Here is a 20,842-nt window from a genome sequence, read left to right on the forward strand (position 1 = left end):
ATGCCCGCCCCTGTGTGTGTATATCCACAGGAACATAGAGAAAAAATACACGTGAGGCTGTTAATATTGATGGTGGGAAAGGTTATTGGATTTTTTTTTAAGCCTGTCCTTGTGTTGTTGGAATACGAGGACTGCTAAGATTAAAACCCAGCAAATACACAGAGTAAACTCACAGGGACTTTGATACTTCAGAAAGTCCATTTCCTGTAACGCTTCTTCCTGTTTTGCAAACTTTGCATGATTGAAAAGAAACGAGTTTTATACCCTGACTAAAATTTAGAGCTAGATAATACAGATAAGGAAGTAAAAAGAGAGAATTATACTTGGGTTCGGTATACTTGTGTTGTTTCGTTCTTTCACTCCATGATGTGAAGATAGGCTTTGTGTTTTCTCATGACTTGAGGAGAAGGTTTCTTCTTACTCAAACCCACACTGTAAAGTTAACAGCAAAACTGAGAGCCTTGGAGCTCCGGTTTCCGTGGTAGGGCGGGGAGAGGCGCAGCGGGCTGTGCAGATGCAGGATGCTAGCTGACTGCAGACCCCAGGCGGAAGAGAGTGTGGTAGGCAACCACGGGGGCTTGCACAAGTGGAAAATGAAGAAAGGCAGTTTATGGCCGGGGCATGCTGCTCTAGAGAGCCCTGCCTCCTGCAGAGGGAGTTGGTGAGAGTCTTTTGAATGCAGGGAGCACGGCTCAGGGGGCTCGCCCTTGCTACACCAAAAGCGAGGATGGTTCATTTTAGATCCACATCTCAGCCACCCCAAGAGTGCTTCCCGTCACAGCTGAGGGACCCTGTGCTCACAGGCCCTCTCCCCCAGACTGTTGCTGTAGTCTCCCAGCTTGTACCATTGCAGTCTTTGCCTTCAGGTCATCCTTTTGCAGAATAATTGTTCTAAAGCACAGCCCCTTAGGTTGCTCCTTTGCTCAGAAACCATCTGTGGCTCCCCAGTTCTCCACGAGAGTCCACATTTCTTTACCTGGCATTCAAGGCCTTCTGTGATATGATCCCTGTCCATGTCCTGGTTTTCTCAGCGTCTCTCATGCTTCAGTTGGAGAAAACTGTTCCCTCTGCATGTCTGCTGTTCCCAGCATCTGTTCTGTGCCAAGAAGGGACATTCCCTTCCCGAAACCGTCTATCTCTACCTGTTCAAATTCTCTCCAGTCTTCAGCTTCATTTCTTTGTTGTTGTTGTTTTATAATTTGTTAAGATTCGTTTTATTTACTTGGAAGGCAGAATTATAAGGGGAGACAGGGTGGTAGGAAGGGAGGGAAGGTGGGAGGGAGCGAGAGAGATAGAGAGAGAGAGAACGCACGTGAAAGCACTAATTGGGTAGATAGAGCTTCCATCTGCTGGTTCACTCCCCAAATGGCTGCAACAGCCAGGCCTGGGCCAGGGCTTAGCTAGGAGCCTGGAACTCCATCTGGGTCTCCCACATGGGTGCAGGGGCTAGCACTGGGGCCATCCTCTGCTGCTTTCCCAGGTGCATTAACAGGGAACTGGATTGGATGAAGCAGCTGGGACTGGAACCGGCGCTCATATGGCGTATCAGGCAGTGGCTTCCACCACTGCGCCACCACACTGGCCCCTCAACTTCATCTCAAAGCCTGTTTCTTTCAGGAGGCCGGATGTGATTTCCCTTCTTCATGTCTTTCTCCTTGTGTCTGCCGCATGCTTTAGCCTTACATGCGTGTCAGCTTCCTGTTACACCTTGGTAACTCCATCATTCACACATTGCAGCGTGTGGATTTCTTATGCTTGGTAACGCTTTGTTGAATTGAATTCAGTGTTGTTATTGGAAACGTATGAGATTAACTTTTAGAGAACCTATCTGTCTTCTCTTGTTTGAGGTGGGCAGTGTTTAGAGAAATAAAGAAGATATGAACTGGGTTGGATCTCTGAGAGGAAATGTCCTTTTTTGTGAAATTTCCCATTTTATATTATCTAATGTTTTTCAGTCTCTTAGGCTCCTCTCCTTTCCTGTTGCCTTATCATTTCCCTTTGACATCTGTCACGGAACGCCCTCGCCATGATCTTGGCTGGGGACATCGGGGACATTGAGAAGATGCTTCCTGGAAGACTCCACTGAGAGGAGCCGGTTCATTATTGGATTTGCACTGCCCGTGACTTCCCTGGTTTTTGTGGGTAGTAGGGGACCTGCCAGTTACCTCAGAAAGAGACTGTTCCCGATGTTGGTCAACTCCCTGCCTTAGATTTGAGAGTGCTTAGAACACCCAGGGCCAGGAAGGTGACTCAGTTTTGCACAGGTCCCTAATCCCCGCCTCCCCCCCTCACTGAGATGTGGTGAGAGTTTAATTGTTGTCTCTCTTTCCAAAAAAAAGCACATGCAGTTCAAAGAAAAATAACTGCCGAAAGGAAGGATAGAATTTAAAGGGAAGTTGTCATGGGCTTTGGAAAGATTCGGTTGTGTAAGAAGTGGCTTGCTGGTGTATTGAAATAATCAGTTTCTAACAAATTTTATTTTTAAAAAGGATTTATTTATTTATTTGAAAGAGTTATGGACATAGAGGAATAGATGGAAAGACAGAGAGATCAATATTTCATCTACTGGTTCACTCCCCAAGTGGTACAGTAGTCAGGGCTGAGCCAGGCTGAAGCCAGGGGCTTCATCCAGATCTCCCACATGGGTGCAGGGGCCCAAGGACTTGGGCCATCTTCTGCTGCTTTTCCCAGACCATTTTGCAGGGGCTGAATCAGAAGTGAAGCCAGGACACAAACGAGCACCCATATGAGATGCCGATGTTGCAGGCAGTGACTTAATCTATTACACCACGAAGCCAACCCCTCTAACAAATTTTAGACAAATCCAATTTAGAGTTGCTGGAGTCATTAATCTATGCAACCAAGTGAATGCATTTATGTCATGTATGATAGTTCTAGCTCCTTCAGAGAGAGCAAAAAATTGCCACCTTTCTGATGAGTATCCTCTATTTCTACATGTTGATTTTATTTTTTTTTAAAGATTTATTAATTTATTTGAAAAAGTTACAGAGAGAGGTAGAGCCAGAGAGAGGTCTTCCATCCACTAGTTCACTCTCCGAATGACCGCAACGGCCAGAGCTGATCTGATCTGAAGCCAGAAGCCAGGAGCTTCGTCCAGGTCTCCTACATGGGTGCAGGGGCCCCAGGACCTGAGCCATCTTCTATCTTCTCAGGCCGTAGCAGAGAGCTGAATCGAAGTGGAGCAGCAGAGACTCAAACCGGTGCCCATATGATTGCCGGCGCTGCAGGCTGCGGCTTTAACCTGCTGTGCCACAGCGCCGGCCCCTCTATGTGTTGATTTAAAAATTTTTTTTTGACAGGCAGAGTGGACAGTGAGAGAGAGAGACAGAGAGAAAGGTCTTCCTTTGCCGTTGGTTCACCCTCCAATGGCCGCTGCGGCCAGCGCACCGCACTGATCTGATGGCAGGAGCCAGGTACTTCTCCTGGTCTCCCATGGGGTGCAGGGCCCAAGGACTTGGGCCATCCTCCACTGCACTCCCTGGCCACAGCAGAGAGCTGGCCTGAAAGAGGGGCAACCGGGACAGAATCTGGTGCCCCGACTGGGACTAGAACCCAGTGTTCCGGCGCTGCAAGGTGGAGGATTAGCCTAGTGAGCCGTGGCGCCGGCCGATTTTAAATTGTTTTAAAAGGACTTTGGTTTGCTTTATTTAGCTCCTGATTTCTGAGACTCTCTCAAAAAGTTATTAATTCTTGAGACTACAAGAAAATATTACTATAGTTATCATTTTCTTGCATCCTTTTTTTTTTTTTTTAATTTATTTGAGAGGTCAAGTTACAGACAGTGAGAGAGAGAGGCAGAGAAAAAAAAGATCTTCCATCTGTTGATTCACTCTCCAAATAGCTGCAATGGCTGGAGCTGGGCCGAACCAAAGCTAGGAGCCAGGATCTTCTTCTGAGTCTCTCACATGGGTGCAGGGGTCCAAGCACTTGGGCCACCTTCTACTCTTTCCCAGGCCTCAGCAGAGAGCTGGATTAGAAGAGGAGCAGCCAGGACTAGAACTGACACCCCTATGGGATGCTGGCACCTCAGGCAAAGGATCACCCTACTGTGCCACAGTGCTGGCCCCTCTAGTGTACTTTTCAAGGAATATTTTTTTGTTGTTGCCCTTTTATAAGGATATACTTACTTGGTATGAATAAAAAGTTATGTCTTACAAAGCCTTGTAGAAATGAAATATTTTTATTTCTGGACAAAAATTATACTGAATACAAGTATAGTTCTGAAAATCATCTGGCCATGTAATTTTTTTTTCACAAAGATAACTAAAATGGTTTATATTGATTAGCATTATGAAATCACTTATCATAGCATTCATCATTTCAAATATAAGATATAGTTATACAAAGAATGTAACCAAAACTATAATAGGAAATAAAAGTTTCATTACAATTTTTCAAAAACAGGAAGCTGTTGTAGAAACACACGCACACATATATTTTTGCAGAGTATATAGTTTTGTTTCGGTAAAACTACATTGATTTAAGTATTCTATGTGAACTAACTTCTTAGATCCACTGTGTTCTTTCTTAAATTAGCTTTCCTTAAACTCCCCAACACTACTTAATTAACTTAGCTAAAGTTTAGATTTGATCTCCAGCCGTTTGAAACTAGACAGAGTGAAAAAAGATGTGGGTGGTTGGCAGCAGATCCCAATGAAAATATGGCACTTGGCAAGGCCTGCCTGCCTTGTTTTGCTTTGCTTTTCTCTTTATGGACGTGGCCTATTTTTGAAATGTTATGATTTAAATCCAGTGATCAAGTGACAAGTCTGACAAAACAGAGCTTACATCCACAGAAGTTCTCTGTGTGTGTGGTGGTGGGGGGGGGGAGTTTGGGAGGGGATGGAACTGTTCCAGAATGAAAGGAAGTAACCTCGATTTCACCTGGAAACATTGGTGGCACGGAGGCAGGAGGTTTGGGCTATATATAAAGAGTGAAGAAAAGTGGCCAAGATGCTGAGCCAAACTTGCATCCAGGAATAGAGCAGACATCAAAGAACTGGAAGCAGTATCTGCTGTTTCCACTCCATCCCTGTCAGCAGTGCCCGGGGAGCCAGTGATAAGGAGACTCAGGCAGCTCTTGCGTGTGATGGCTTGGATCTCGGCAGTAGTCTTCCAGCTGGGTCTCCGACTCCGATGTTTTGTGCCCATTGTGGCCAGATTCAATGCTTGCAACAACTCCATTCCTCTCTTTAGCTCAAGACCTCAGTTCCTGTTTGTCCACAAGATCAGGTTAAAGCTCATTATGCTGGCATGGTGCTCCCTCTACCCAGCAACTCACTTTTCTGACTTCATCTTCGATTATTCTCCAAACATGAGAGATTTACTCCAGTCTTTTTTCAAAATTGGGCTTAATGTCTAGTTCTCCATTTTTCTTGTAACTCACACCCACACGGAGCCCTTTTGCACTGAGAGATTATAGCCCATTGTTTTTCTGTCTTTGGTAAGGGTGTCTGGTTGTTAGGCATTTTGTTGAGAATAATTATATCTAGAAATGTACATATTCACATCAGTTAATATTCAGTGTGCACATGTAGAGATAATATATATTATGTATGATAGCTTTTGTCCTCAGTGGGCTATAAAGCGTATACTGTTTCTTCATTGGAAGTATGTTAAGGCTGACTTTCTAATCATGAATTTTATATATTGTGTATCATAAGCATGACTTGTAAGGAAAAAATACTGACGTGGGAGAATCAGGAAAACTGAGTTCTAATCTCAACTTTGCCATTAATAGGCAAATCAGCCGACTCCTTTGCAGCGCCAAACACAAGGGATCATAACAGAAGGCATATGTATAGATGTTTGTGATACCTTTAGTAAAATTTTCCACATCCTATCTCATCAAATAGGCATGAGTATATGACATGTTTTGGTGAGTGAAAAGGAGATGATGTATTATTTCAGTGAGTTGCTGTTTGGTTTCATAGATTAGACTTCTGGGGACAGAGAAGATGTAATAGTTTTTGAGGTTTTCCAGTATAACAAAGACCAAATTAGCTTGCATTGGTTTTGTTCATCTGTAAACTCTCTTTTCCCTTTCTGGTGAGTCCCCCTGCCTTAGGATGGTAGGGAATGTGTTATAGGGGCTGGCACTAGGGCGTAGTGGGTAAAGCTGCTGGCATCCCATGTGGGCGCCATTTTGAGTCCCGGCTACTTCACTTCCAATCCAACTCCCTGCTGGATTGGCCTGGGAAAGCAGCAGAAGATGGCCCAGGTCCTTGGGCCCTTGCACCAATGTGGCAGACCTGCAAGAAGCTCCTGGCTTCAAACTGGCCCAGCTGCGGCCATTGCAGCCATTTGGGGAATGAACCAGTGGATGGAAGATTTTCTCTTTCTCTCTGTCTCTGTCTCTCTCTCTCTCCTGTAACTCTACCTTTCAAATAAATAAATCTTAAAAAAATAATTATAACCATCAGCTGATTATTTTGCTCTGTAATTTTTTATGATACTTTGTTTTTCCTTCTGTAAAATGGACATAAATGTACTTGGCAGTGAAGGGTTTTGAGTTTGTTGTCTCAGAGTCTACATTAATCACTACTTTTCCTACATGCACACTAGGCATCTGGCCCTGTACAGGGGGCTGTTGCATGTATTATGTCATTTCTATTTATTTGAGAAGGAAAATGGAAGTGAGAGAGAGAGCTAGTGAAATGCTCCTCTGCTCATTCACTCCCCAGATGCCAGCAACATCTGGGTATGGGCTGAAGCCAGGAACTGGGAACTCAAACCAGGTCTCCCATGTGGATGGCAGGAACCCAGTTATTTGGGCCATCACTGCTACTCCCTAAAGTCTGCATTAGCAGGAAATGAATCAGGAGCTGGAGTTGGGTGACAAACTCAGTTTCTGCAATGTAGGACTCAGATCTTAATCAGCGACTCAACTGCTAGATTAAATGCCAAGTCCTTTTATGTCATTTCTTAAATGCATCTTGTCATACAGCTAGCATAGCCCCATTTTATAGGTTTAATTCCAGATCAACCTGCTATTATAGCATTGATCTACCTACTATGGAAAAACAAAAGAGAGCTTAGTCAAAAGCAATATTGGCTCTAGATTTCAATGTAACTGACACTGTTGTTTCCTCGTTTCCTTTTACCCAACCCTTTTGAGTAACGAGAAGCCCTGTTGGCGTTCTTGAGTTTTGTTTCAGCTCTGGTCAGTATCTTCTGGTGGAAATGCTAATAAGTAGAATTAAGGAACAGAAATATAGCCAAGAAGGACTAGGAAAGGAAGGAACAACAAAAGAAGTGAATGTTTCAAAAAGGCCAATTGGTTCTTGAATAACTATTATTCTGTGTTTTGTATTTATTTTCATTTTGGAAATGGTTAGATAATAAACTTATTTTCTGCTTTTTCTCACTAAATGTATTTATTTTTTCACAATGTTTAAGTATGGAGTGAACAGATAGCTACTTGTAGAGAGCCTACTGTTACTTAGAATTTTATGCCATTTTGGTTTTCTTTAATATCTGGAATTACAGATGTTTACTCTACAGCATAGCCTGTGGGAGACATTTTCAAACATGCAGTCTTGCCTCTCTGATTTTTCAAAAAATGTTTACAAGGACACAGGATACTTGGTATAGATCTTTTGGTGTTCAAGAGAAATATTTTGATTTTATGTTCATCATTATCTTTCTGTGATGGAGTGAACTTCTCCCCAAATGAAGAGTGCTCTATATTCAGGAAGTACTTAATGGCACCCTTGCAGCAGATCACGGAGCAACAAGTTTTGTCCATTAAATCTAGTGACTCGAACAAATTTTTATTATCATTTTGCAAAATGTAAGCGCTGCCTCATCCAAAAACCGGTTGTTACCCAATGAAGTGCTTCAGCTTGTTCTTGGAAGTTGATGGTTTCTTACGTTCTGATTATTGCTGCATCAGCTACTAGCTAATAATAGCATCCTGCCATCTGTGCTCTGCTCCGAATGCTCAGGTATGCACAGATGTTTAAGAATATCGTTTTTCTCCCTCTTGCCTATTGATTGATTCCCAATACCCAGTGCTGATGAGAATACAAGATGTTTTCATTTAGACTTAGAGTCTTTAATTACCCAATCAAATTAGAAAAAGACAAACAGCATATCAGGATTGGAAACAAAATGCTGGAGCATCAGCATTGCTGATTCTCACTGACGGTCTCTCACTCAGCTTGTCCTCCAAAGCCCATGTATTAGTGAAGGACATACAGCTCCGGCAGAGGGAAATGGAAGTGCACTCTACAGTGCTTTTAGCAAAAGTCAAGTTGGTGGTTTCATTAGAGCATTTTGGGAGACTGGGGGGGCAAGGATAGAGTGAACTGATGTCTTCACTACAGCGTGGAGTGCATATTGCACCCTAGCTGAACTCTTCCCAGAGAACCTAAATAGGCTTTATTCTTGGAAGAATGGCATGCCTCATGCCACTGGTCACATATTCTTCAGTGACTTGAGGTAATAATTGAATTGGATTTTTCAGATGATACAAATGATACTTTACCATTTGGGTTTTTTTTATTTTTTATTTTTTTGACAGGCAGAGTGGACAGTGAGAGAGAGAGAGACAGAGAGAAAGGTCTTCCTTTGCCGTTGGTTCACCCTCCAATGGCCGCCGCGGCCGGCGCGCTGCGGCCGGCGCACCGCGCTGATCCGATGGCAGGAGCCAGGAGCCAGGTGCTTTTCCTGGTCTCCCATGGGGTGCAGGGCCCAAGCACCTGGGCCATCCTCCACTGCACTCCCTAGCCACAGCAGAGAGCTGGCCTGGAAGAGGGGCAACCGGGACAGAATCCGGCGCCCCGACCGGGACTAGAACCCGGTGTGCCGGCGCCGCTAGGCGGAGGATTAGCCTAGTGAGCCGCGGCGCCGGCCCACCATTTGGGTTTTAAATAGCTTTATTCTTATTTCCTAACCACTATAGGGATCAACAGGAAACTGGGTTTAGTGTTTTTTGTATACTTACATGCGTGCGTGCGTGCGTGTGTGTGTATGTCTATGTGTCTATTTCCTTTCTACCAATAAGTCTCGGAAACCTGGATTCTTTTATATTTGGAAGAAAGTGGCTCCTTCAACTACTTTACTTCTTCCTTAATTACACAACCTGAGCTGTTACTCTTATCTCCCAGGTGACGCATTACCATCTTGCTCCCCCTAGTGGAATTGCAATTCTGCTTCGAAGTTTGAGACTGCTGTTCTATTGCTGCTACATATTTGATTTAGTGTCTTATTTTTAGAAATCAAGATATTTTCCAAGTTTGTTTTCAAAGAGTGAGAATAGAAATGGAAAATGTTGCACTGCATGGGCTGATAAGGCAGGTGGATGGAGAAAGCGATTTTGTGATTGGTAAGGTTTCAGTTCCTAGTGTCAGTGGATTCACAATAACACTTAAAGGGGTCGCCTGTATTTCTAACTTAGAAGGGTCAGATGTCATCAGCTTGACAAACAGTCACTTCTAGAAAACAGCTGTCAACTCTTCTGTGAAAGTTGATAGGGGGCTGGTAGTTGGTGATGATGAAAGACAAGCACAAGTCCCATCCGAATAGCAAATCCTGCTTGTGCCATTGGTAAATTAGGTCTGCGAAGTATCCTTCTGAGAGTATCCTTCTGCCTTCTGAATCTACTCAAGGGTCTGTGTCAGTAGGCATAGTGCACAGCAATCATTTCTAGTAGACAGCATACTGAGAAAATTATATAATTGAAGTTGTAATAATTCTGTATCTTTCTTAAGAATTTAGATTTCTTTAGGAAAGCATGTTTCATGATTTCATCATATCTGAATGTCTTTGTTTTTTCTGCCACTCTCTGTTTTTCACAATTTTAACCTTCTTATGTCATGTTTATTCAACTTTGTACTCTATTGCAGGCAAAGCACCCCATACTCCTCTTGTGTTGCTAGTGCTGAAATGTGTGACATTTCAAAAGCAAATATAGTTGTCTCTCCTTGTCTGCAGGGGATAAATTCCAAGAGCCCTAGTGAATGCTTAAAATTGCACATAGTACTGAATCATATATATTCTATTTTCCCCCTTCTACATTGGAGAGTGTTTCAATAAGTTTGTGGAAAATGTGTATTAAGCAAAAACTATGCATGGGTTTCAAGATTTTTTTTGGTACCAAAATAAACATTTAAATTCCATTTTCCATGAACTTTTTGAAGTACCTTCACATCTATGATAGAGTTGAATTTATAAATTAGTCATGGTAAGAGATAAGTGACGGTACTACTAATAAAATAGAGCAACTGTAACAAAATACTGTAAGAAAATGGCCTGTGACACTTCCCTTGTACTTTGGGACTATTAGTAAGTACAGTAAAGGTTAAAAAGGTTACCTGAACACAAGCACTGTGAAACCTCAATAGTTGGTGTGATAACCGGGATGGCTGCTAAGCTACTAATGAGGAGGTAGCGCTCTCAGTGTGCACACTCTGAACAAAGGGCTGATACACAGCCGGGGCAGATGGAATGGGAGGGCACAAGGTATCATCATGCTTCTCAGAATAAGAAATTTAAAGTTTATTAATTGCTTGTCTTTGGAATTTTCCACTTAATAATTTTAGACTGTGTTTGGTCACAGGTAACTAAAGCTACAGAAAGTGAAACTTAGATCAAGGGGCAGGGGGACGACTGTACCCAAATATGTTAAGGCTTAGGACTCTACTCTTGTGTGGGAAACACTTTTTGCTTTTTTTAGAATTATTTTTTAAATATTTATTTTATGTATTTGAAAGGCAGAGGTACAGAGAGAAGAGAGAGGGAGAGAGAGATCTATCTTTTATCTGCTGGTTCACTCCCCAAATGGCCAGGTCTGGGCCAGGCTGAAACCAGGAGCCAGGCACTTCATTGAGGCCTCCCATGTGGGTCCAGGGCCCAAACACTTAGGGCCATCTTCTGCTGCTTTCCCAGACACATTGTCAGGGAGTTGGATTGGAAGTGGAGCAGCTGAGACTTGAACTGGCACCCATATGAAATTTCAGCATTGCAGGTAGTGATTTAACTTTTAGCACCACAACCCTGTTCCCAACTTTTTGCTTTTAAGGATTATTGCATTTAAGGCAAAAGCTGCAAAATTTATAATGATGGCAAATTAATGGTCAACAGTATAATTCCTGGATACTTATAAGCAAAAGTAGTGTAATTAGAATATCCCCCCCTTTCTTAAAATCCTATCATAGAGACAATATTTAGATATAGCTTTTAAAAGCGAATATTTCTTTTAAGTATTTATTTGGACAGTTGATTAAAATCTCAACAAAAGAGAATGCCAAAGTGCTCTCTGGGCATCTTTTACTTGGGAGTGTGGAGAAAAGCAAGAAATACCCATAATATTAAAGAAATATGCTACTGGCTCAAGAGTCACCGTAATTGAGTTCAAGAATTATATCAGTGCAAACACATAACTTTTGTTCAAGCAAGGCATGTATCTGTGCTGTTCTGGTTTGGAATCCCATGATGTACAGATTGACGGTTGTGAAGACAGTGATGTCACGGCAGCCACACGTCACAGTTGGCGCTAGATATGTCCATCTGCAAGTCTTTGAGCTGGCAGAACAGATGCTGCCAAAGGGAGTGAAAGGGGTTTGTACATCAGTCAGTGTGCATCTCTGTGCCTCCGTGCTTGAGTGTCAGTTTGCAGGTGCACAGTGGTGTGTGCACACTCACATGTGACTGCAGCTTTGGCAGGGTTTCAGTGGTAGCTCAGTTGCTTCTTTGCAGTGGATCTGGAGAACCCTGTGCATTGACAGGGTTGCGCAAGGTCCGGAGGTGTTTGGGAAGATCTGCACTCCACTCTGCTGGCAGCTCTGTGCAGGACAGTTCTCTTCCAGCGGTCTCAAGGAGCTTGGCCCTGAGGTGTTTGGGAAGCCCTCCGTGCTGGTACCTTCTTAGGGATGCAGCTGGTGGCCTTTCCTAGCAGCTGTGTCAGGTACCCCTCCTTGGGAACATTCCAGCCTTAGCTTGGAAGACTCCTTTCTTGAGAAGTAAGAGAACTGATTGAATGCAATAGAATACCTGTCCACATTCCTTATACTTATGAGCAAGGGGCTTGCTCAGCTCATTGAGTCCCTTGAAGTGACTTCCTAGTGATGCATTAACTGCTGGGCTGGGTTTGCATCTTAGACCCTTCTCAGACTCTGCCTCTACTTGTCCTGTGATTGTTGGGGTTTGTCTGATTTCTCTCAAGTTTCGGTAAGGCAGAAATGCACACATGAGCATTTGACCATGGACAGATGGAAAATTAAGAAACAGAACAAGATTCCATATTTAAATATGCGTCTGACTCTGTGTTTTCTATGAAATGTGCTCTTTGCCTTGGGGCAGAGATAACCTGGAGACTTGGTTAGCAGGTACCCAGCAAGACTGTGGAAAGATCTCCTTATCTCTAGGGAGAGCAGCCAGTGGAAAACTTGTATTCTTTTCAAGTCTTCTTTCTTGCTACTCAGTTGTTGGCAGTTTGAGAAAATATTCACATTTCTTGGCAAGAAATAGAATTGAGAGAGCTTGGGGTGTGTATGAGATGTATTTACCCATTTGCTGGAAACTTCTGTGGCAGCAGAGAAACCCATGGATAAATTCCTGGCATATTGAAATACTCATCTGCAATTTTGCATTTTCTATACAGTATTTCTTCACAGAATCTGACTGTGTCCTATTGATACTTATACTGGTCCCCCAAGCTAAAAATAAACACCATCCAAACCTGTAAGAGAGGCAAGAGGAGGGTGAGACAAGAACAGAAGATTTATAGGGAAAATGAGGACTCTGATTTCTCAAGTAGATAGTCCAGGGAGAGGTCAAGGTAGGTGATGCTAACAACTGTGCCTGAGTTTGAAATTAGTTGAGCATACGTGAAAAATCTAGATTTGTAGGCCCCCAAGCCCAGATGGACTAGATCAGAATTCCCAGGAAAGTGATCTGGGAATATTGCTCTAGTCAGCATTTCATCTGCTGTCCTCTGTTGCCTGCTAGGACTAAAGTGTTTCTGGTAGTTGTGAGTGTGTGTGTGTGTGTGTGTGTGTGTGTGTGTAATTGCCAGGTATTTTAAAGTTTGAAAAAAAAAATGGTTAAACATTCCACATTGGCATTTTTAAGCTTTTCTTTTTTTAAAGAATTATTTACTTTGAAAAGTAGAGTGATAGAGAGGCAGAGACAGAGGGGGGAGATATTGCATTCGCTGGTTCATTCCCCAGATGGCTGCAACAGCCAGGGCTAGGCCAGGCTAAGACAGGAGAGAGGAACTTTATCCTGGTCTCGCACATGGATGGCAGGGGCCCAAGGACATGGGCCATCTTCCAGCTGCCTTCCTAGGCACTTCAGCAGGAAGCCCAATCTAAAGTAGCATAGCCAGAACTCAAATTAGCCCTCAGAAGTGAGGTGTTGGCACAAGCAGTAGCTTAACCTGCTGTGCCAGAGTGCCAGCTCCTCTTAAACATTTCTTAACTAAGACATCTTTTGTGTGTGGATGTTGGGGGGTGGTTTATATGGCTACAGGGGTTTCCTATATATTATTTCATTTGGTCCTAGTAATAGTCCTATGAGGAAGTTGGGCAGGGATGGTCCCAGTCACTTCCAGAGTACAGATGGGAAACAGGCTTAGGATGTGGCTGGCTTTGAAAAAAATCCTTCGCCAAGTCGGGCAAGCCCAACGTCACCCTTGGGGACTGCTGTTTTTCTGCGTTTACCTCACACTGTAGTTCTGAGGTTGATATCTGTTCCTAATGTGTCAGATTCTTTGCTCCTCCACACTTCTGTACTCCCTACTCTCTCCCTGGGGTGCCCCTTCCCTCATTCCTTTTTTTTTTTTTTTTTTTAAGATTTTTATTTATTTGAAAGCAGAATTATAGCGAGACAGAGACAGAGAGAGAGAATGGTTGATGGTCTTCAATCCACTGGTTCACTTCCTAAATGGCCACAACAGCCAGGACTGGGACAGGCCAAAGCCAGGAGCCAGGAGCTTCATCTGGGTCTCCCACACGAGTGCAAGGGCCTAAGCACTTGGCCCATCTTCTATTGCTTTCCCAGGCGCATTAGCAGGGAGCTGGATTGGAAGTGGGGCAACTGGGACTCGAACCACAGGCACCTCTATGGGATGCCAGCCAGTGTTACAGGTGGAGGTTTTCCTGCTAGCCACAGTGCTGGCCCCACTTCCCTCTTTCTGTAAGATGTCTTCCATGAAGCTTTTCTGGGTTCACTCTTCTCATCCTATTTCCAAACAGAGCCCGCTGCTTTTCTGACGGTGTTCCCATCACACTTTATAGATCCTTATGTTTTATATGTTGGGGTCTTGTTTAATGCAAGTGAGTTCAATAAGAGCTCCGTAATGATCCCCATGTTGCTCCCTAACCCACCATGGTACCATCCCTTTAAACAGGTGATCAATGTAATCAGGTTTAAAACAGTGCTTGTTGGCTAAAGGGATGGGAAGCACTGGGAATGATTTCAAGAGTTTTCCGAATATTGATAAAGAAGTGTTCAGGTGACCAGAAACATGACCATTAACATCCTCTTGGAATGGGATTGTTTTGGCCAATGAGAGGTAGTGAAACGGTAGGGGACTGTGTTAGTGTTTTTAGGCTGCCTTCACAAATACCACAAACTGGACACACACCAGAATCGTGCTTTCTCACAGTCTGGAGGTTAGAAATCTGAGATCGGGCGCCATCGGGTTGGTTTCGCCGAGACCTCTCTTCCTGACTTCCGGTCAGCTGCCTCTTTGCAGCGTCCTCACCTGGTTCTTCTCTGTGTGCAGGTCTGAAAAGAGCTTCGCGGGGATGCTGGGTCCATCAGATTAGTGCCCCGTCCTTACATGCTTACCTAGCCTTAATTATGTCCTTAAACGCTCTGTCTCCAGATACTGCCATGTTGGGGGTCAAGGCTTCCATCCGTGACTTTTAGGAGTACACAGTCCAGTGTACAACAGGGATTGTACACACAAAAGTGCATTTTTGGTAGTTGTTTTCCACAGAGAGTTTAAGAGCCTCTCAAGGGCAGTTTCATCTAGGAGTGATTTACATGTTACACTCCAGTTCATAGCCCCAGGTTAGAGTGACTGTCATGGCCTCTAGAGCATATTAGTTCTTTCTTTTTGTAAGTATCTCTCCCACTAGACTTCTCTTAAGGGTAGGTCTGCCAATAGATAATTGTTCAATAAACTTTTAGGGAACAAAGCCCCTTCTTGCCATCTGCAGCTGAATGCAATCAAGTATTTATAGTTCTCATTCCCATTCTCTTGTGTTTGCAGCCACCACTGGTCCAGGCAATCTTCAGCGGTGATCCAGAGGAGATACGGATGCTCATCCACAAGACTGAAGATGTGAATGCTCTGGTAAGAGGTGCCGGGGTTTCGCTGCCCTCTTTGGGGCAAGCACGAGCTCCTAACCTTTCTATGTTGTGGACCCTGTTGTTATCGATTTAGTGAGAGCTATGGACAGCTTCTCAGAACACTGCTTTTAAATCCATGAAAAAAAATATAGAGAGTTAGAAAGGAAATCAGTTCTTCTGAAAAATAGTTATTAAAGTTTAAAAAAAATGAAATTTGTGATATAGTATATATGTGCTTCTAGCAACACATTTGTTTTTTATTTATTTTTGTTTTAATTTTTAGCAGATCAGTATAGTTCACGGATACAATTCTAAGAAGATAATGGTATTCTCCTCCTTTACTCCCTTTCTCTCTCTCTCTCTTTGTTTAGTTTTTGAGTCCGTGGACACATTTAAACAACCAGATGTAGCAGAAGATCTGATAATCTGATAAGGATCAGAATATAAATAGAGTTAGTACTGTTACTTCTGCGGGTTGTTGTGTACATGAATGGTAATTGAAGGAAATATGAAATGTCAATGAGAAATGAATGAAAATATGTACTATTTTTGTTTTTCAAGGAGATGAACCCATGCCCTACAGCAGGGGTTGACAACCTGTGGTCCATCAGCTGTTTGTCTGTGGGCCTCCAGCTAAAAATGGTTTTCCTTTTTTTAGATGGTTGAAAAAAAATCAGGAGAAGAGTATTAGTGACACATGTGAATGACATGGAATTCAAATGTGTGTCCATAAATAAAGTTTTGTTGCAGCATGGCCGTGTCATTCACTGTACATTGTCCGTGGTTTCTTTTGCGCTGCAGTAGCAGCACTGATTATTTGTGAAAGAGCTTGTTTGTGGCCTGAAAAGCTAAAAATATTCTCCGTCTGTCCTGTTAAAGTTTGTTGACTCTGCCGTGGGGGTCCCTGAGCCGCGTGAAAGGTGAATGATTTAACTAGGCATCCCGTCTTCCCTCTGAAATCGTATGTAAAAGATGTTCATGTGCACATCTGTATTTTTATGTGAAAAGATAAGGCATTTCATCAAATTCTTGAAGGGGCAGTGGACCCACAGAAGATTGAGAACCACTGAATTTGGAAGGTCTTGAAACCACCAACCAAACTGCAATAAAGAAAGGTACAAAGAGTTAGTCAATAATCCACCCTTTTAATAGCTCCCTAGACCTGAGTGAAACAAGCAATTATGTGCAGTACATGCTACTAATTTTCTTCCTGTAATTCAGTGATAGAAATACTCAAGTTCATCAAGGAGAGGAGTTCTCTTTAAAGTCCCTAGCTTTCAGCAGGCACAACAGAAAGAGTCAAATCCTTCTTTAATATAAGAAGAACTTTGCCACCAGGGCATGAATGAAGTCTAAGGTTGTGTCTCTATGCAATTGGCTGGATGTTTTATTCAGAAGGTGAGTCATTCAGTGCAGCCATTGTCCTGTGGCAGTGCCGGTTGGTGTGGCTTTTTGAAAAGGCTTTTGGCAGCTTCTCCCCAGCTGGCACAGAAAACAACAGGACAGTGTTTTGTGACATTTTTGCAAGGTAAGCACAAGAGGCTAGGGACAGACTACTGGAGAAGGCAAGTTGGGCATTTGTCCAGGGCCTATGGGGTTTGACCTGTATAAGTGAGAGAAGGCCAGGCAAGCAAGCTCACTGTCCAGTGTTCTGGCATCACCAGAATTCACCCGGGCTGTTTTGTGACTGTGGCGCCAGCCCAGGCAAGCCCAAGGCAAGGTCACTGTCTTTTCCTGGTGATCACACGTTAACAGAATTTTTATTGAAAGTTACATGTACCAAGAGAGATTATGCTGATCTCCAAATGGGCTTTGTATGTCTCCCTCGGAAAGTGACAAATCCTTGCTGGGTGGTAGGGATGAGTAAAGGAAAGGGGCTCTTACTTTCGTTGAAACCCAGCTGTATCACTGAATTGGCTAGACAGAGTAACTCCTGTAACACCTAGACCTCTAAGCAGCTGACGGATGTATGATGTATGAGTTTGGTTCTGCTAGGAACAGATCAGAGGTGTGGCTCTTTCCCACACGGGGTCCCAGGGATCAACATGTGGCTTCTAAGGTTGCCCTAGGGGTTGTCTGCAGTCTAGCCACAGGAAAAGAGCTTGGAGAAAAGCATGGGAGGATATTCACAGTTCAGCCTGGAAGATATTGTACATCACTTCCCCCCACATCCCACGGGTCAGGACCCAGTCAATGGCCACACCCAGCCACCAGGGAGGGTGAGAAATTAGTATAGCTGTGTGCCCCCAAAGAGTTGGAGAATATGGATTTCGATGAGTGGTTAGCAACCTTGGCCACACCAGTGTTTGGTCATACAGAATTCTGGGAAATTCAAGTGTTACTTATTTGTGAAATGTCTTCATTCTAAGTTGAGATTGCCAGGAGTGCTAGGGATTCAGAAGCGAGGAGGCATCTCTTTCCCTCAAGGAGCTCACAGCATGGCAGAGAAACCAGACTGTGAAAACCGAGGGTGCTATCTGTGGAGGGAGTAGGTCAATCGCGAGGCCCTGATAACGTGATGGGGAGTATGTAGGCCTTTGTTTTGTGTTTGTGGACTGTCGGATATGTGGCAGTGGGGAAGGGCAGGGTAAAGGGAGGGAGAGGAATAAATGTATGTGTGAGTGCTTGAATGAATGACTGAACAGACACAAGGAGCACCTGGTTCCTTAGAGTGATCTTATTTTCAGTGTCCACAGTCTCTTTGGTTCTGCCCACACCTTTTTAGTTTACGTGCCCCATTCCTGTCCCTCAGTGTGTATAAAGACCATTTGACCATACAGTGTTAGCTGACATCTTAACATCTTGCTCTTCTTTTGCCAGTGCCTCTAGGGCATCTGTCAGTTTGAGCATTTTTCTGGGCTGGATTAGGTAATGTAAAGGGAGCAGTAGCTAATAAAGGGCATACAGAGATGCAAGGTGCATAAGGACTGGAAACCTAAGCCTTGAGATATGTTTCTGCAGGGAAGAGAGGCTGATAACCAGACGTTTAAGTATCAAGAAACAGAAATAAATTGTTGAGGAGCCACCTGCTACTTGAAAGACAGTATTTGTCTCTTTCCTTTTTCATCCTTGTTCTCTTTTTCCTCATTTATTTACTTAATTATTATTTTCTTTCCTTGGTTATGATTTTTTAATCTTTCCTTCTGTACCCCTTCACCTCCCCATGTCTTTTTTTTTTTTAATAAAGATTTATTTATTTATTTGAAAGGCAAAGTTATAAACAAAGGGGGAGGGCAGAGAGATCTTCCACCTGCTGGTTCACTCCTCAGATGGCCACAACGGCCAGGGCTATCCAGGAGAAAGCCAAGGGACAGGAGCTCCATCTGGGTCACCCAAGTGGTTGGCAGGGGCCCAAATGTTTGTGCCATCTTCCATTGCTTTCTCATGCTGTTAGCAGGGAACTGGGTCAGAAGTGGAGCAGCCGGGACTCTGAATGGGGTTAATATGGGATGCTGGAATGCTACACCATAATGCCATCCCCTCCCCAGACATGGGCTGCTTGTCCACTTAGAGAGCTGGCAACTTTAAGATGAAAGTGAAATCAAATGCTGGGAATAAGGAAGCTGCAAGCAGAGCAGCAAACCCAGGCCCATAAATGACAGGAGTGCCCTGTTGGGATGTGATGAGTCACTCCATTCTTGTTAAGTGCTGTGCAGGAATGCAGCATAATGTGGCCCAGACTTTTAAGTTTTTAAGAGAAAATACAGGAAATCTCTAAATTGTTAAATGTTGGTTCCAAATAGTGATCCAACAAAGAGCAAGCCAAAGAAAACACATCTGTGGGCCAAGTCCAGCCTGCAGGCCACCGTTCTGCTAACTGTGGATGAGAACTGCAAATCTCTGGCAATTGAGGTTTCTCTGGCCACCTGCATCTGGAAAGCAAGCACCATGGCCCTGAAGATGAAGGCCAGGCATTCCGTTGAGAGTTTTTCCATGTACTAACAGTGTTTCTGGCACACGAATTAGAGGTGGCTGGAAAGGAGGGAAGTTGGTGGTTTCATCAGTTGTGGGGATGGTGCTTTTTGTCCTGAGCGTAGGTACCTGTCTCTTAGCATGGGCCTGACAGTACTGTCACCTTTCCGTCCTCTGCCCCCTTGTTGGACCCCTGCCCAGGATGTGGTTTGGAAGCCACAGCCTATGTCCTGCAGAGGACGATCTGTGAACCCCGAACAGCGCTGGATACAGATGCTGCTTCACAGTTGTTGAAATGTGTGAACTCAGGGCTGGTTAGCATCCTTCCTAATTATCCTGTGGAGGAAACCCAGCAGCTTTAGGGCCTGTTTGTCCAGCCCTCACGATGGAGGCTGGCGAGCCAGCTCCGAGAGGGAGAAGTCTGAACAGTGGTCCATGATGTGTGCACCTGCACATGATGGAGGGGGCATTTGGAGTTACAGAAATGTTCTAGTGTTTTACTAGACATTTTCACAGCATGAAGAAAAATCCAGTGATTGAAAGATGTACATTAAAGATAAATTTCTTTTGGTACAAAAAATTTTAAATTCATTTATCAGTTTTTCATACTATCTGTCTTCATGAACTTTTTGAAGACCCTTGTGTGTATAGTTTTCCAAAGTTTTTTTTTTTACAACAAAATCAACTTTTTTAAAAAGATTTTGTTTGTTTATTTGAAAGGCAGAATGACAGAGAGGGAGGCACACAACACACACACACACACACACACACACAGAGCACACTTCCACCCATTGGTTCACTCCCCAGATGGTCACAGCAGCCAGCTCTGGGCCAGTCTGTGAATACAGGAACCCAGAACTCCATTCAAGTATCCCATGTAGGTGGCAGGGAATCAAATACTTGGGCCATATTCTGTCACCTTTTCAGGCATATCAGCAGGAAGCTGGATCAGATGCTGGCATCACAAACAATGGTTTAAATCTCTGTGCAGTAATGCTGGCCCAAGCAATTTATCTTTTGCTTCTATTTTCTACAACTTTTTGAAGTACCCTTGTATTTTGTTAATAGCTAGAAAGCATGAAAATAAAGGATATGGCCCTTTGTTCACAATAGATATTAAGTTTGGGAGAGGATATAAATGTGAATAAATGAGACATATTATTCTTAGGTGGAAAGAACAAGAATTAAGATAGCAATTGTCAGTGCAGTTGAACTGAGTGCTAGGATTTGGGTTAGGAAAACTTGACAAAGTCATTCTAAGCTTTAGAGGAATAAACTCATGATACTAGCTGCAAAACTCTTGAAAAGAAAATCGGGGGGTTCTAAGATGGCAGAGTAGCGACAGGATGGTCTGAACCACACAGGGCAAAATTCATAGTTAAAAAGGGTTGAAACTACATGCCTGAGATAAAGCTGTGGGGAATTTGCAGCAGGAAACCCTGCGAGAACAACAGAATGGTCCAGGTTTGCGCTGAAAGAGTAAGAAAAATAAAACAAAAACCAAACCAAACCAGACAAGGGGCCAACAGGAGAGGAGAGTGCCGGCCCCAGCAGACCAGGTTGGAGGGGGATCCAAAGTAAACGATAGGAAAATTTATAGAAAAAT

General features: G+C 43.6%; 1 protein-coding gene across 8 annotated transcripts in view; it reads left to right on the forward strand.

Annotated features, from left to right (window-relative positions):
- Positions 1–20,842, forward strand: part of ANKRD44 (ankyrin repeat domain 44) — a 356,403-nt gene that overhangs the window by 113,572 nt on the left and 221,989 nt on the right. For all 8 annotated transcript variants that reach the window (XM_089330137.1, XM_051849306.3, XM_089330134.1 and 5 more), the window contains exon 2: positions 15,245–15,328. Coding sequence is in view for 5 of the 8 variants with exons in the window: in XM_051849306.3 (XP_051705266.1) it covers positions 15,245–15,328 (84 nt within the window). In the remaining 3 variants the exon portion in view is untranslated. The remainder of the gene's footprint in view (positions 1–15,244; positions 15,329–20,842) is intronic.

The sequence above is a fragment of the Oryctolagus cuniculus genome, chromosome 3 (assembly GCF_051225735.1).
Source record: "Oryctolagus cuniculus isolate XC-2025 breed Fujian yellow rabbit chromosome 3, ASM5122573v1, whole genome shotgun sequence".
NCBI lineage: Eukaryota > Metazoa > Chordata > Mammalia > Lagomorpha > Leporidae > Oryctolagus > Oryctolagus cuniculus.